This window comes from Dermacentor albipictus, chromosome 2 (assembly GCF_038994185.2).
Source record: "Dermacentor albipictus isolate Rhodes 1998 colony chromosome 2, USDA_Dalb.pri_finalv2, whole genome shotgun sequence".
Taxonomy (NCBI): Eukaryota; Metazoa; Arthropoda; class Arachnida; order Ixodida; family Ixodidae; genus Dermacentor; species Dermacentor albipictus.
The window spans coordinates 4,569,975-4,587,639 of NC_091822.1; the positions used below are offsets into that span (position 1 = coordinate 4,569,975).

Sequence of the window (17,665 nt, forward strand, 5' to 3'; positions counted from 1 at the left end):
CGCAAGACGACGAGAATGACGACGCCTTCCTCGGAATGATAAGCGCGGAAGGCTTCGCTGCACAGCAACGGCAGACGCGGAGCTAAAAGGCCTCGTCGAATATTTGGAAGGGCACACCGACGTTGTCCCCAGGGCATTTAAGCACGGATTATCTTCCTTCACGCTTCAAAACAATCTACTCGTGAAGAAGAACTTCTCCCCAGTCCGCACCAGCTACCTTCTTGTTGTCCCGTCAGGACTTCGTCCAGAAGTATTGCACGCCCTACATGACGATCCGACCGCTGGACACCTAGGATTTTCCCGGACACTATCAAGGATACAAGAAAAGTATTATTGGCCGCGCCTGACCGCCGACGTCGCCCGTTATGTCAGAACATGCCGAGACTGTCAGCGACGCAAGACACCGCCGACAAGGCCAGCCGGATTACTACAGCCAATCGAGCCTCCTTGCCGACCATTCCAGCAGATCGGGATGGACTTGTTGGGACCCTTTCCGACGTCAACAACCGGAAATAAGTGGATCGTCGTGGCGACGGACTACCTCACCCGCTTCGCTGAAACTAAAGCACTGTCGAAAGGTAGCACAGCCGAAGTGGCGAAATTCTTTGTCGAAAACATCCTGCTGCGACATGGTGCCCCAGAAGTCCTCATCATCGACAGAGGAACGGCCTTTACAGCGGAGCTCACCCAAGCCATTCTGAACTACAGTCAGACAAGGCACAGGAGGACAACGGCCTACCACCCGCAGACGAATGGTCATACGGAGCGGCTGAATAAGACCCTCACCGACATGCTAGCGATGTATGTGGACGTCGAACACAAGACGTGGGATGCGGTCCTGCCGTACGTAACATTCGCTTACAACACGGCGGTGCAAGAAACAGCACAGATCACGCCGTTTAAGCTGGTTTACGGCAGGAATCCGACGACGACGCTCGACGCCATGCTGCCCCACGTCACTGACGAGGAAAATCTCGACGTCGCTAGCTATCTCCAACGCACCGAAGAAGCCCGACAGCTCGCCCGCCTGCGGATCAAGAACCAGCAGAGGACCGACAGCCGACACTACAACCTCCGACAACGCTTTGTCGAGTACCAGCCCGGTGACCGTGTTTGGGTTTGGACCCCTATACGCCGACGAGGACTGAGCGAGAAGCTTTTGCGTCGCTATTTTGGACCGTACAAGATCATCCGACGTATTGGTGCACTGGACTACGAGGTCGTGCCAGACGGCATTTCGCTGTCACAGCGGCGCCGCTCACGACCTGAAATCGTCCACGTTGTGCGGCTCAAGCCGTACCACCAGCGTTGACGAACTTTGGCACTTCGCGTAACTGACCTTTGGACTTTATTTCTTTTCGTTGTTTTGTTACTTATGTTTAATAAGTGTCCCTTTGTGTTTCACTCTCTTTGTAGCATCGGGACGATGCTTTTTAAGAGGGGGGTATTGACACGTGTATTTATATTTATCGGGCGACCAGGTTTCAGCGCCTAAGAAATCTTATCGCACAGCGCGGGACACGCTTGCATGTATCCGAAGTTTCTGGAAAGTTATCGATGCTTCTATCCGCAGTCTGTTGTTGCCGAACCTTGTGTTATCTGATTTATTCGCCTGAGGCGAATGATGTAGAACTTTATGGAAGGCACGCGGGTCCCAACGATTAGTCTGGAACATTCGACGATTGTGTATAAAAGCCGACGCGCTTGAACCGCTGATCAGATTTTCGACGATCGCCGACCGTGTTCGCCGCTATCGTTGTGCTATAAGTGTAGCCTGTTTTGTGGGCACAGGTTCGCCCAATAAAAGTTAGTTTTGTCTATCACAGTATTGCTACTGTGTTCTTAACGTCACCACCACGTGACAATATTCGTTCCTCTCTGTCTTGGATGATTCCTTAATTAGTACATCTGGCTGACCTGCACCCACACATTTGCTCACAATCACCAGCATCCAAACCTGATTTCAAACATGGTTGGGTGATTCACATGAAATGCATGAGGTAGTTCATTATCAGGCTCTACTGTGAAAAACTGAACAACAAAGTCTCGTTTAGTACTTGTGCAACACAGTCTTCTGGGATCAAATTATTATGTTCGTCTCCTAGCACAATTTTCAATGAAGGTGTAGTGCATGACCTGTCGATAGTTTCCCAGAATCGTTTGGGGTGATTGCGTAACATGCTGGGTAAAGTAAATGAGTAGAATGAGCGCTTGGCTTTAGCAGCAAGAGAATCGAATAACATTTCCGTGGTCTGGTATGTATCTCTAGCGCATTTAGTGTTTAAGATCTTTGTGGACTGGAATTGACGCTTCTTTTTGTTTTTAAATGTGTTGAACCATGGGGAAACCAATTGTACGCTGATTGTGATGGTAGGTACATAACTTGGGATTAGTTGCTGCAGCTTGGGTTTAAAGAGGCGCGAGTTAGTTTCGATAGCGCAGAGGGCAAAACCTATGAGAAACCATTCTTGAAAAATGGACGGTTTGTTACTTATGGCAGCGTAGTTACCTTTATCATATAATGTTATTGTTTTCTTTATTTTCTCAGTGAAAGGTTAGGTAGGTAACACATGAATGTTTGTGAAGAACACTGTGATTGCTTGTAGCTGATAAATGTGTAATATAAGAGAAATTATCTAGATTAGTTGTCAGTAAAAGGTCAAGCCTGTTATAATGCTGATCAGTTTGTCATGTCAGCTCAGAAATTAGCTGCAACAATCCAAATGTTAAGCATGAATTCAGGAAGGCACTTTCAGTTCTATTATGTTTTGATGCTGTTTGCACCATATCGGACCATGTTATGCAGGGAAAATTAAGGTCACCAAGTAAGATTATCAAAACATTATGACATGCTCTCGCAAAGGAATGAAGAGCATTGTGGAAATTACTAATAAATGTGGCATCTGTGTCCGGCGGGCAGTAACGAGCCCCCATTATAATGGGTCAGGGGCAAGGCAGCAGGCAAGTGACATCTATTGATGAGGAGGGCACGGTGGAACACAGAGGGGGCTGTTGCGAGCGGCCATCGTCCGCACGCTTCTGCCACGCTTGTTTAGTCGACAGAAGACGCGGAAATCAGGTAGAAAAGAAGCCAAATCAGATAGCCTAATCGGGGTCCTTGAGCAGGATTACTCAAAGCAGTGAACATTACTTACATGGGAAATTGAAACATATAATCAACTAATGAACAAAATTCACTAATAAACTTATTAAATAATTATTTCCATGTAAAAATTGTAGCTCGTGAGTTTGCAAGGCATATCTGCTTGCAACAGCTTCAAAGGATTGCGCGGGTTTCTAGGTAGGTGCCTATAGAACTTGTAAAAGTACACTATTGTTCAACTTTTTTAAAGAAACAACTGTTTTATAATTCAAGCAGAAAAGTAACTGGAATGTCCATACATTTCATCTCACACTTTGGGGACAAACAGCTCTAAACTGGTGTCATCTTGAAAACTTGTTCCAAGCGAACTCGTAAACTCATCGGCTACAAATTAATCAGTAAACGTTTATTAATTAGTGAATCATGCATTTTGATTTCTTGTGTAAATAATGTCCCCCTCTAACAGTAATCCAGCTCAATGACTAGAATTATGCCATTTGCCAAAGGCAATTTTTAAAAATTCTGTATGGTCTGAATAAAAAAAGGAGCACCCACTACCTGCACTGATGGTGACATGCAATAAGGCGCCGTGTGTGCACCACCGTTGAACGCACACTGACCTGGCCGGCGCTGCCGTGGGCACGCAGGTGGCCTGCTGGTAGGACGGGGGAGGCGCAGCCGGGGGCGGGGAGTAGTGCGGAGGGGCCTCGGCATTCTCGGTGGCCTCCAGCTCGGTGCGCAGGCGCTCGTTGTCGTTGTCCGTGGCCATGGCGAGCAGCTGGTCAATGCTGGCGTCCACGGCGCCACCGTTGGCACGAAGCACCGCCTCGATGACCCCTGCCTCCATCTCGGGAAACATGCTCCGGAAGTCACGCATTGCCTGCAGCCAACAGACGGTATACGGTGGAGTACTGGCACGCACAACTCTGGCACGTTGGGCCCCCGCTTTCTGGCTTCCCCTGTTCATTCTTTTTGCTTTTCGTCACTGGCCACTGGCCCTGCTGCTGTTGTCACCTATAGGCAAATCAGTGGACAGATGGTAAGGGCTGAAGATAATACTGGGAAAAGAATAATTTAAAAAACATAAACAGATCTGGACAAACTGTCGGTAGGCTCTGTGACATATCGAGATTTTTAAATATTGTTTTGAAGCTCTTGTTATGTTTTTCTAATAAGGTATGTTTTTCACTTGTGTGTAGGCAGCTATACAAGTACAAGTCGTATGTCAACATAGCTTATTTAAAGGAACTTAGTCAGTCAAGATAAAACAAAAGAAAAAATTGTAAGGGCAGCAAGATTTACATGGGGAAATTGCAGTAGGGAACACTGCTTACAAAAAACAAACTGAGCGTGCTTTTTAAATAATGTTTCTTAATATGAGGAAGAACGTTAGGTACAACTACTGCAACTTTTGTCCTTGACTACAGCATCGTCCACGATGTGGTCATTTAGTGGTCTGTTCTATGCCAAACTGCTCCTTTGCCCAGCTACTGCATTCCTTCCACCCGTGCCAAAGTGTGCCCAGCTACTGCATTCTCTTATGCTCACTGCACTCTTTTTTAGCCTACACTGTTTGGTAATATAAGAGATAATTTGATACTCAAAATCTAAAGCATCATTTGAAATTGCTGTAGTTGTTTACTAATCATATTCATACTTTCATGGCACGCTGTGGTTTACTAAAATACTAGAACATTATGCTACATGTTCATTATGAGAAAAAACAAACAACACTTCAGTGTTGTATTGCTTGAAATTTAAAGCCAAGTGCAAATAATTTAACATTCAAGAGCATATTGAAGACCATATCAGAAAATTAATGCATAACTATGCAGTTTGTATTTGAATTTAATATGTTTAATATATTTTTATGGCTGTTCGAATGAAACTCGATCTGCCTTCAAGAATAAGTATTTGCACATCCATAACAAAAACAAAGCCACCATTTATGAAAGACAGCATCACCTCTGCTTTTTAGTTCACACATATTGCTACTGAAATACCGAAGTAAATATTGAATTGGGCCTTGTTACTTGAGCATATTGCAGGAAGATTCATCAAAAGCGATAGCTTGAGAAGCCCTAGTGATGTTTCCAGTGATGTGAAAGGTTGTGCGCTCATCTCCTTGGCATTATTTTGTTAAGAATGCCAAGCACTCTAGGAGCCTACCTGTCTGAATTCTAGTTGTGTGACGGGTGGTCGGCGTGGCGGGCTACGGTTAGGGGCCGACAGGCGTTCCTCGGGTGCCACCTCAGCCGGGCTGGTCATCGCTGCACCTGCATGCACGGTTCTCTGCTGTCGAACACTGTCAACTGCTCGCTCGACTGGTTGCTAGAGTCCCAAAACAACACCCGGGCTATGGGTGATAATGTTCTGTGGAACACTAGATTAATTTTTGCCGCCTGGAGTTCTTCATAACGCGCACCCAAAGCACAGGTGATTCTGCCCTCACCAGAGTGTTTAAAACTGCAATTCTGCAAGAATACGCCGTGCCCACCGAGCCACCGCTGTAGGCAGCTGCTGTCTTCAGGAGAGTGTGCATGCCCACGCTTCACCGATGCCCCCCTGGCGCTGCCACACGCAGGTCTGCGCAGCCCCATTGCTGAGGCAGTGAAGGCATTTCTGAAGGCAGTGACAGTTCTTCTCACGCTTTGTTTCTAAGACTTGTAGACTCTGTAATGTTGAATACACTTGACATTTGTTGTTCTGCTTCACACTTGAAGCAAAATGCATGTGCGACCTAGTTTAGGCAAAAATGTGTACAGGCAAAAATTCTTCGAGACAACTGCACAAATGGCACACTACAACTTTGGTGAAATTACACAGCCATCCTGGATTGCTGTCACGTCTACGCTGTTCCATGCCATTCATTAGACAATTTTAGTGAACAGCAAATTATCAAATTCCAAGGAAAAATAAATACCATGCAGACTTTCGGAGAAGTTTTCGGTGCAACGGAATCAGTTTCAATGTGCCAGCATCATGTGGACATGCAGCTTGCTCACACAATGTGCAGTGCGGAGTTCGTCAAAAGGGGTACAGGCAAAGAAAAATGCTGCATTCTGTGTTGCAACAAGGAAGTATCAGGATTAGACAAATTGTGCCCTTGTTTAAATTGTGTGCTTGCCAATACACATGCTGCCTACGCATAGTTTCATTAGCTAAATTCTATACAAGAAAAGGCCTCCTCTAACAAAAGAAAGAGATGAATAGCATGTTGTGCTGGAGATGAGCAAAAAGGAATCCTTCAATCTTTTTGCTTAGTTACTGTGGCAGCAGCATTCAAGGCTGCAAACGATCTGATACACTGAATAAGTCTGTTAAAAGATAAAGACAAACACGAACCACAAAAGATTTAGCAGCACTAACGCTTTCGCTCTTGCATGAGACTTTTGTAACAAGGTTCCTGTGTCGGAGCAGCAATGTTGACATTACTGAACCATTTGTGATTGATGGTTGTTTTTATCGTTAATCATATTCTGTCTTTACATGACAGGAGTTTGTTATACTCTTGATTTCACTGAGCATGCTTGTTTCATTGGAAGCACTGATGTGCTTCCAAGGTACCCAGATTCGGTACCTTGAAAGCACTGCACAAGGAAGGTTTTCTTGCAGTAATGTCAACTGAAATAGCCATTGCATTTCTTTGGGGAGAAATATCTGAAAAAATGGCACTAGTCTCAGGATTCCTGCCAGGTGCATATGCCTTGGGCACTGACTAGCTTTGTTTCCAGAACTGCAATGTGTGCCCTAAAGTAACTTACTAACATAATAAGCGCTTTTAATTAATTAATTAATTTACCTGTGACTATCCCAATTACTGATGCCTGTCAATACAAGTAACATATTGCTAAAGGAAAAACATTTCCACTGCATGGGTTTCGAAGATATTGGATTGATTGCAATTAAAGTGCAAGGTGTTAACGGCGAGCAGTGCTGGTAGGATTAGCTATCTAGTGGCAGGACCACAGGCTCAGATCTGTTCAGTCTCTCCACGTGTGTGCATGTGTGGACATGCCAGCTGAAGTGGCTGTCACATTTTGTGAGCACTGGCTGCTAGGCTTAGAAAGGCCATTATCCGTCTCGTGAAAAGATAGCACGGATGGAACAGCAATCTGACACGGCGTCGTATAACCACATCTGTGGGTTCACACCAATGTGAGCTATGCCTGTGTTGTCTTTGTTTTCCCAGGATCACACAGCCTAAAACGAAGAGAAACAAAATGTCACCACCATCATCATCATCATCATCCAAGTTACGCCCACTGCAGGGCAAAGGCCTCTCCCATACTTCTCCAACTGCCCCAGTCATGTACTAGTTGGGGCCATGTCGTCCCTGCAAACTTCTTAATCTCATCCACACACCTAACTTTCTGCCGCTCCCTGCTACGCTTCCCTTCCCTTGGGATCCAGTCCGTAACCCTTGATGACCATCGGTTATATTTTCTCCTCATTACATGTCCTGCCCATGCCCATTTCTTTTTCTTGATTTCAACTAAGATGTCATTAACTCCCGTTTGTTCCCTCACCCGATCTGCTCTTTTCTTATCCCTTAAATTTACACCCATCATTCTTCTTTCCATAGCTTGTCGCGTCGTCCTTAATTTAAGTAGAACCCTTATCGTAAGCCTCCAGGTTTCTGCCCCGTACGTGAGTACTTAGTGAGTACTCACATACGAGTGTACTTCTAGAAGTACGAGAGTACTTCTGCCCCGTACGTGAGTATGTGATAGTAGTCAAAACATTCAATATGATGCAATCAAACTGCAGTCGAAGATTGTCAGCAATTGTTATGCATTGAGAAGCACCAGGACAACAAGCCGCAACACATCTCTTGTGATGACAGCTGTTAAAGGTTATTTCATAGAGATTTCGTGGCACCTCCCCCAGCTGTTGTGTTTCCACAGCAGCAGGAGTCACTCAAACAAAAAGCTCTACTTATTTCCAGTCAAGATTCAATCGTGTGTCCGTGACACCTGAAACCATTCCTGTCGATGCTGCTTCCTCGTCCATCACTCCTGTGACGTCATTATTGTATCATCTTCATTGCTGTCATCTGTGTTGTCCTGCTGCAGTCATCACATCATCAAGATGGCTACTGCACTGTTTTTGTTGGCACCTGAGGCTTTTCTCTGAAAGACCCTGAACTGCACAAAATGATGAAAATTGTGCCAGCTTCTCAGAAATGCAGCATACGGGCACCCATATTTCTAACAAGCCTTCAAGCAGCCTCCCCCCCCCCCCCCAAAAAAAAGTACATACCCAATGCCACTGATGTTGATAGATGCCTAGCATCATCATCAGTTCACATCATGACCTATTTTTCCTAATGCCGAGTATACTAATAATAAAATAACTATATATAAGGCGATAACTATGTTCATAAAAGATAGGGAAAGGGTTAAAACAACACAATGGTGAGTGAGTTGCCAAGGATATTGATAGAGGCTGGAGGTAGAATATTATTAATATTATTACAAGAAAACTAAAGAACAATACACAATTATTTCTCTTTAGATGCTAAATGGAATACTAATGTAACTATATGCATTCAACTGGGAAATAGCATTGCATTACATTGGCAGTCTGATTAACTTAAAACAAAGTAGAACGTTTTCATTTTGTTTGAAATTGCTGGGCCCTACCGTATTCCTTTGCTTTAAAGATTACAGAAAACAATAGGCCGTCATTCAGTTTAATAGTTGTTTTTACATTAACAAATGATGAAACACAGGAGCACATCTGAAATTAATTCCCATGTTATTTGTGTTATCGATGACTATTTGCTTTCCTGGTAATACTTAGTAAGTACAACATGCTAGCTGTGTTTTAGTTGCTTGTTCTTTATTGACCAGATTTCACTAAACTTACAAGCCATGTACACAAGGCATCGCTGGAGCAGTACAGTTGTCAGGCATGGTACACATGTGTGAATGACGAAGTTAAATGTAAAAATTAGACAACAAGGACTCATATGCCAACAAAGATGCATTAATTATAAGCAGTTAATAGTTACATTATGCTTGCAAAGGTAGAGCATAATCAGGCCCTAACATTAGCATTGATTAGAAAATAATATCACAACTTCAAAATTGTAACAAGCAGTACTTTACTTTTGTTGCTTTTGCTCTTAATGCTTTCCAACGACACACTAAATCTACGGCTTTCTGGCACTATTCAATGCAGAAAATGTTCCTTCCTAGGGAAATTCTTGGTCAACATCTGAGTGTCAAGAGAATCTTGGCATGAGTGCAAGAAACTTAGATAATTATGGAGGAAAGGATACCACTTTAGTGTATAGTTTATTTAAAAACCAAGGTGAGCCTTCCACTTATCACTTAATGCAAATCAAAAAAAAAATCTACAGATTGTGATGTGACATTGTATTTAGGCAATTCCAGCTATATGGAATTAATGCCCGCAGAATATATATTGAGTACATCACCGACATTAACAATTTGAAACATATGGTATACAATTAGCAAGTAAGACGTACACTGATCAATGATGGCATGAGTCCAAGTATATGCTGTTTACTAGTTGGCTGTCTTTATTAACCTGACACACACACATACGCACACACACTAGCCTTTTGCATGCCCAATACAAAACTATATCAGGTACCCATGCCATTGTAAAGAATAATCTTTGTAGATGCACATGAAAAAGGAAATGGAACAAATTTTTACCAAAACAAACTCAGTCTAGGGTTCCGAGTGCAGCAATATTTATTGATGCGTGCGTATTGTTCACGCGCGACGCTCAATCTGATTCGATCGCCAGCGCACATATTTCTGTCGGCTCGAAAACCACACGGCTGCTCTGGTGACCCGTATTATTTAGACAGCCGACGACCTCATTCTGCTTCTACGACGTGAATCAGTTTGCAGCTACTACGCAGTTTGCCTGCATCACGGACCAAAACTTCCCAACATATATACGACAGCAGGGATATATAATGATTAGTAGGTTTTATTTCAATTAATGTCCGCAACTGCTGCATTCTACGAGGGGTGGTAGTTTCCTCGTCGAAAGCCGGTAGGCCATCGTGCTGTCGCGATTAGCTACGACCCGCACGCTGCAGCTGTATCCGTGGAACCGCTGCTACCGCGAAAGCGAAAGTAATTACACGCGCGCGCGCTGATAACTTCGCTCCGTGTGATCTAAGCCTGCGCCGCTGCATCAGAGAACCCCTTCGCCGCGGTGCACCCACAGAGAGGACGCATACGGCGCGGGGGAAAACATTTCGCCGCGCGGGGCTCACATGCCCGCAGCAATATATTATCGCTCTTCCCACATCGGCGTGCGCGACGATCAGCGCTGATGACGCCGTCAGCGGCCACATGAGATCTGTAGGAGAGAGAGAGAGTCCGCGACTATGTACGGCGGAAAGAAAACAACATCTCACCGTTGACGCGATCTTGCGGACGTGAATTGATCCTCACGACCTGTGGCCGCCGCCACTTCTACATGCGGCTCACGGGCGAAAGGATGGCCACAAGTGGCACTTTAAGACGGCGCAGATTAAATTAGGCCGCCACTCAGTCGGTAGACACTCGCCACTATGCCCTTAGAAACTGCTGATCTGGAGCAGGATACGGAGGATCAGCGTTAATGCAGCGAAACCAACGTTAAGGGACTGCCCATGGGCTGCCGGCCGACTTCATGCAAGCAGCACTTGCGGTTGCTCGCTCCTTCAGGCTCCTTTGCTTCTAGCTAGAAAGCTTCGCCTTCCACCAGCAGGTGGCGACTCATACATAAGCTTCTGCGCATGTCTTTATCAATAACGCTTTTTCGAAGATTGACGCCGATATCTCGGCGAAAAACTTAAAATACAAATACGTCATAAAAATTTTCAATAATTGTCCTCAGCGGGCGTCTCGATGAACAGTTTCGCGTTTCGTCTGCTGCAGTTATAAACGATTCAAACGAGGTCCGTCGTGGCTCAAGCTGGAAGAATTTTCTGAGAAAACGTAATTGCTATTTGAACTTCAAAGTACCTTAGATACAAGAAACGGTAAGTGTGCGCCGTAAAGAACCTTTCTTTTGTTTTTTCTCTCTTCTGTCGGGGATTCGCGATGCTTACTATCTCGTTAGACCGCAGGAACATCGTGCATGACAGTTGCAGCCATAATCAGTGCCAAGTAGTCTGTTGTGTAAATATTTTCTCATCAAACCACTATTATTCTGCAGCTTAAAGAAGGCAAAAAAGTCATTCGACAGTGGTGAAGCAAGAATTAAATGAATGCAACGAAAATCCAAACGATTCAACATCTCACCAGGGATGCGTCCAGGGTACGCAGCCTCCAGGGGGGAGTGCTAATGAAATTATGCCGAAAAGGAGGAATAGGGTTGCTGCATGCTTAGTATACTGCGATCCCTAACTAATCTGCTGGCATTCTCAGGGGGGGGGGGGGGGGAGGGCGGCCCTTTGGATATGTTATAGTCCATCTGACCGCATCGCACTGGTTCTTCGGTGGTGCAAGAAGAATACGATCTCGTCTTTTTTACTACTCCCAAACTAGTTCACGAACCAACCTTCCTAACAGGACTAAGTGACCACTGTTTCATTCACTTTGTTCTTAAAGAAAATGTTATTCGCCCGCTTAGCAGACCAAAACAGATTCGAGATTATATCAAAGGGAACTTTACAGCCATAAACCAAGAACTTGAAATTTTTCTTGATAATTACATGCCAAAGTTTGACGAACGCTCAGTTGAATGTAATTGGATCATTTTTAAAGAAACAACTAGGTACTTAATAAATAAATACATCCCATTACGCATCATGTAATGTAAGCAGCGCGCGGTCCCCTTGTTTAACGTTTCATTGAAACGTTTACTCAATAAGAAAATGCGCCTCTTTCGTAAAGCGAAGCGTACGAATGTGCATGACCGGTGGCTTTCTTATCACCGAACTACTACTAAGTACGAAGATGCAGTAAAGAAAGCAAAACTTGTTTTTTTTACCGTACGCTTCCCACGCTTCTGAAACAAAATATAAACAAAAATTTGGAGCTTGGTCAATGACTCAAAGGACAACACTGTATTCTTAACAACGGTGTTACTTTTTCGGTTTCCGAGTGCTGCGATGTGCTTAATTTCTAAATCATTTTCCCAGTTACGTTGTGCTCATTTCCCTAACTTCGATGGCTCACAGTTTTCACCCATGAATCCTGTGCTGGATGTAAAGTGCATCATTCAAGGTTTAAAACTTTCTTCATCTGGATATGACATTAACACGAAGTTTTTAAAGAACGTCGAGGTTTATCAATCTATTATTCTTTCAAAATTGTTTTCTCGGTCCCTCCAATCTGTTTGCATACCAAGCGATTGGAAGGTGGGCAAGGTGACACCATTGTTTAAATCAGGCAACAAACAATCATCGCCGAACTATGGGCCGATCTCGATAACTAGCGTCTGTTGTAAAATTCTTGAACATATCGTTTCCGTGGGCCTTTGCTCTTACTTCCGCCACATTGTTAAACATTTTGCCGCCATAGCACGCCCTCTCACAGATCTCCCGAAGAAAAGTGTGCCGTTTTCGTGGGGATCCTCTCAGGCCACCGCCTTTTCTCGCCTTACCGCCGTGCCCCACCGATTCTAGGACACTTCGCTACTTGAGCCCCTACAGAAGTGCGCACCGATGCCAGCGGCCACGGAATCGGTGCCGTCTTGGCACAAGTGGCACAACACGGCCATGAACGTGTCATCGCGTACGCTAGCCGTCTATTGTCACCCGAGGCTGCAAGAATACCATCAAATCACGTGGACGCCGGGCCACGCGGGTGTAGTGAACACAAAAATGCCGCGGATAAGCCGCGGTGCTGCAAGCGCGGTACAGAGCCGACCGCAGTCGACCGTAACCAGCCGGCCGCCGAGAGAGGGCCGGCGCACAAAGAATAATGGCGTTAATCCTCGAGCGAGTGCTCGGGTAGGGTGGCTAGAATGTAGCCACCCTAGCTCGGGTTTCACAAATCCGTATCGGCCAGCGCAGCGCAAAAACGCTCCGCAGCGGATTACACAGGAAGTCTGCGTACACGTCGCACGAACCGGTTCCGAAAACCATGCCCTACTTCCGTTCTGTACGTTTCCACGGCAACCAAACTCGCCGTCCCCCGTGTGTAATTTGACCGTGGCAGTCACATAGTCCGTCATTTCCATGTCGCGCCCGCAAGGATTGTGCATGGACAACGTGCATAGAAGCCTTCGTACAGCACCTGCGTCACTTCGTAATCGCTGTCGTCCGCGCTCTCATCGCTAAACTCGAGCGCTGCAGCAGCACCGAACGCAGCCATTTTGCCACGACCTACTTGCATTTTGCGAAGCAACACAATGTTGTGCGTACCAACCGGGTACCGATTTCGCTTGAAGACGGAAGTGACGCGAGCTGTTTCCGCCCGAATCCGCGCCTCGGCGGCGGATACAGTGTGCTACACGGAGGAAGGTGGTGTACTAGAATTGTACGATATTGCCTCATTTCTTGATGACGGCAGTTCAGATATTCTTGTTCTTACTGAAACATGGCTACACTCTGAAATAACAGATAATGAATTATTTCCACATGATAGCACATATAACATATTAAGGTGTGATCGGACCGAAAAGAGAGGTGGTGGCATACTCCTTGGTATCAAAAGAACAGTTACCTCACAAGTCATTAATGTAGATTCTAGTATTGAGATAGTATGGGCTGAATGTCAAACCTACAGAAACAAGCTACTGATAGGATGTTGTTATCGTCCTCCCGATGCAAAACAGGGGAGGTATTCTGTAAGAGTCCACTTAGTGGACTGTCCATTTTGGCCGCTGCTGATTGGATGCAGGTGCACAAGAGAGGAGGAGTCAAGCGGCCTCAGCCAATCAGCAGCGGTCGAAATGGACAGTCCACTAGGTAGACTCCTACAGAATACCTCCCCTGTACTTTCTTGTCGAACTGCGCAATAGTATTTCTAAAGCCCTTGAGCTCTGTCAGGCTGATATCATCTATGTTTTTGGCGACTTTAATTTTCCTTTGATCGACTGGAATAACCTATCATCCCCTTGTCATACATCAATGGAGTTCATTTCTTTAATGTTAGATTTCAATTTATTCCAAATAATTACCCAGCCCACCCGTGGCACTAACATTTTAGATTTAGTTTTCACTAACACCCCTGAAACAATTGGTGAAGTTGTTTGCTTAGACGGTTTCAGTGATCACAAGCTACTACAACTTACTCTTAACATTCCCTTGAAATATACAGGCGTCTCAAACAAAATCATCCGTGATTACAACAGGGGAGACTATGGCAATATTAACAAAGAACTTGAGACTTTTCTTTCTGGCACCTTTTTAGCTTCGTTTTCTGCTCGGTCAGTCAACGAAAACTGGCTTCTGTTTAAAGAAAAGCTGTGTGCTTTCGTGGAAACGTATATCCCCCAAATAAGAATAACAGGCGATAGACAGAACCCTTGGTTCACCAAGCACCTTCGACGGCTCAGAAACAAGAAGAAAAGGCTATACGCAACTGCAAAGCGTACAAACTCACCCGTGGTATGGGATAAATATAGCTCATTTTTGAAAATTTACTGTTCATCTTTAAGAGAGGCTAAAGAAAAATACTACTCTCAAGATCTACCTTCACTACTTAAAAACAACCCCCGAAAATTCTGGCAGGTGATTTCACCCAATAGTGGCTCACATCACATTTCACTAAATGATAGGAATCAAGCTCCAATCAGTGCCAAGGAATGCCCACTCGTCTTTAATGAATTTTTTTCATCCATATTCACAATAGAAGACCATTCTAATCTGCCGGAAGTCACTGATCTAGATTATCAGTACATGCAATCCATCGATGTAACAGAGGATGGTATCACAGGTCTCATAAATAACCTTAAGTTGACTACTTCTTCGGGTGTCGATAATATTAACTCAAAAATTTTAAAGAATACAGTCACGTTATCTAGCAAATTCTTATGCAATATATTCCGCCAGTCGTTGTCATCAGGTCAGCTTCCCTTAGACTGGAAAATTGCAAAAGTGATACCAGTCCACAAAAATGGTAGCAAGAATTCCCCAGAAAACTATCGGCCGATATCATTGACAAGTATTTGCTGCAAAATGCTTGAACATATCATTGCATCTCACATATATCATCATCTGGAATCAAATAATTTTTTCTTTATTAACCAACATGGGTTTAGGAAAGGTTTGTCATGTGAGACGCAGTTACTAGAATTCACTACAGACTTGCATTTTAACATGGACCATAATCTTCAAACAGATTGCTTTTTTCTCGACTTCTCCAAAGCCTTCGACCGTGTGGCTCACTGTCGTTTAATTTCCAAGTTATCCGTTCTCAAATTAGACTGCGAACGCTCTCCTGGATTCGTAACTTCCTCACAAATCGTCAGCAATTTACAGTCGTTAATAATTTTACGTCACCCCTTGCATATGTCAGTTCCGGTGTACCGCAGGGTAGCGTACTAGGACCCTTGCTTTTTCTTATTTACATCAATGATCTGCCCAATAACATCTCATCCTGCATGCGTGTTTTCGCCGATGATTGTATAATATATCGACCCATTCGCAGCCTTGATGACCATCGCATTCTTCAAGAGGACCTTCATCTCGTTACCAAATGGTGTGAAGACTGGCAAATGAAACTTAACTCATCTAAATGCCAACTAATGACATTCACGCGAAAAACAACAACTCATAGGTTTTCCTACTATATCAACTCAAATATAGTATCTCAGGCATCAGCATATAAATATCTATGCGTAAATCTTACACCGAGCCTTTCCTGGGCCTTTCACATTGCAACCATATGCGCAAACGCTTCCAAATCTCTTGGGTATATTCGCCGCAACTTGCGTAATTGCCCGTCTAACATCCGTAAATTAGCATTCGTATCATTTGTATGCCCTCAGCTCGAATTCGCGTCCCCTATATGGTCTCCCTACCATGAATACCTAATCCACATGTTAGAAGCCATCCAAAACCGAGCTAGTCGATTTATTTCCCGAAATTACAGCTACCAGTCAAGCATTACTCAAATAAAACTCGACCTTTCACTTCAATCACTGAGTAGCCGACGTGATATAGCCCTCCTGTCCTTGCTCCATAGATATGTTCACCAAATCAAGCGACCAAACTTGCCACTGGAACGCGCGTCTTGCACATCACGACGACTTTATAATGATTTAAGCCTCACTCGCATTTATGGCAACACTAACGCATTTAACTTCTCGGCTTTACCACGAGCGATTCGGTTATGGAATTCGCTTCCTAATAGCACTGTCGCTCAAATGAGCAATGATAAATTCAGACAACTACTGAACCTACAGTCTTCATCATAACAAATATATTCATCTGTACATATGTCATGTCATATAATACGTGACTTTCTTGTTATTGTGGTTTCAATTTTGTTTGCTTTATGTACTCGCGCTATGTACGTTATTTCGCGCAAGTGTTACATTGCCTTTTATGTTAGAGTGAATTGCCCTTTTCATTCCTTTCCCGATAACGCTTTGTATTGATTTAGCGTTTTTTTTTAACACTGTTTGGAAGCATGTGATCATTACAAACATTTTTAGCTCACATTTTTTAGCGCTCATGTATATGTTTTCTCTTGTCATTTGTTCAATGACGCCCCCCTTACTCAATGCTCCCCTTGGGGCCTGTAAGGTACTTTGAAATAAATAAATAAATAAACATTGGGTAGTGTGCTTTCTGCCCTATACATATGCGGCGCACGCTCCCGGCTGAAGCCGCGCATGTCGCCAGAGCAGGAGGCCGCTAGGAGTTCCACCTGAAGACCCGTGCCAGCGCGTGCGCTCGTCACTGCCATTCGCTTGCTGCAGCCTGCACACGAGCATGCGAATCGACTTGATTTTGATTGTTTTTGTGAAGTGCAACGTTCGTAGACTTGTCTCTGCAACATCCTCGGACATCCTTTGTGCTCGTTCTGCGGTGCGCCAAGCAAGTATGCCTAGTCGCCGGCGCAATTCCTGTTTTGCACCAGGGTGCCGGACATGCTATAGTCGAGTGAAAGACTCGCCGAAGGCGTCTCTTTTCAGCGTCCCACAAGACGAAGAAAGGAGGCATCAGTGGGAAAGAAACTTACACCGTGAAGACAAGAAGCTTCACCAAACGTGCAGTGTGCGAATTGCGAAATGCTTGAAAACCTGTTTACAGAAAGTTTTAGTAAGCAAGAACTACATGCCTACAGTATTATGGATATACACACCCTCGTGAGGGCAAGGTGCATGAACACTGGTGGCAATGAGCACGCAGCTGAAGTTAAAGGAAAAGTTATCAGCTTCTATTTAACTACACGGCTCCATTTTTTCGGGAAAGGCATCAACTCAGGGCAACGAATCAGAAGGGAAGCAGCTAAGCATCGGAATATAAGTAAAACTGTATGAGAAAGCTGTGCAGTACATGTTTAAATCATTTGCTCCATTAAAAAAAATCAATTAATGTTAGGTTTTGGATGAAGAGGGGGCAGGCATCTAAAAACAGAAAAACAAATTAGATGTCGACGTGAATGAAGCCCATATGTGGCGGTG

General features: G+C 44.4%; 2 protein-coding genes across 3 annotated transcripts in view; one reads left to right on the plus strand and one right to left on the minus strand.

The window, feature by feature from the left end:
• The window catches only part of LOC139055858 (CUE domain-containing protein 1), a 187,423-nt gene extending 176,604 nt beyond the window's left edge, over nt 1-10,819 (minus strand). For both annotated transcript variants that reach the window (XM_070533423.1, XM_070533422.1), the window contains exons 1-3: nt 10,512-10,819; nt 5,273-5,379; nt 3,724-3,983 (exon numbers count right to left, since the gene is read on the minus strand). In XM_070533423.1, the coding sequence (XP_070389524.1) occupies nt 3,724-3,983; nt 5,273-5,371 (359 nt within the window). In that variant the 5' untranslated portion in view covers nt 5,372-5,379; nt 10,512-10,819. The remainder of the gene's footprint in view (nt 1-3,723; nt 3,984-5,272; nt 5,380-10,511) is intronic.
• Nucleotides 10,820-11,021: 202 nt separating this feature from the next.
• LOC139055859 (probable ATP-dependent DNA helicase HFM1) overlaps nt 11,022-17,665 on the plus strand; it is a 531,554-nt gene continuing 524,910 nt past the window's right edge. Inside the window, exon 1 of the mRNA XM_070533424.1 lies at nt 11,022-11,120. The gene's annotated coding sequence lies outside the window, so the exon portion shown is untranslated. The remainder of the gene's footprint in view (nt 11,121-17,665) is intronic.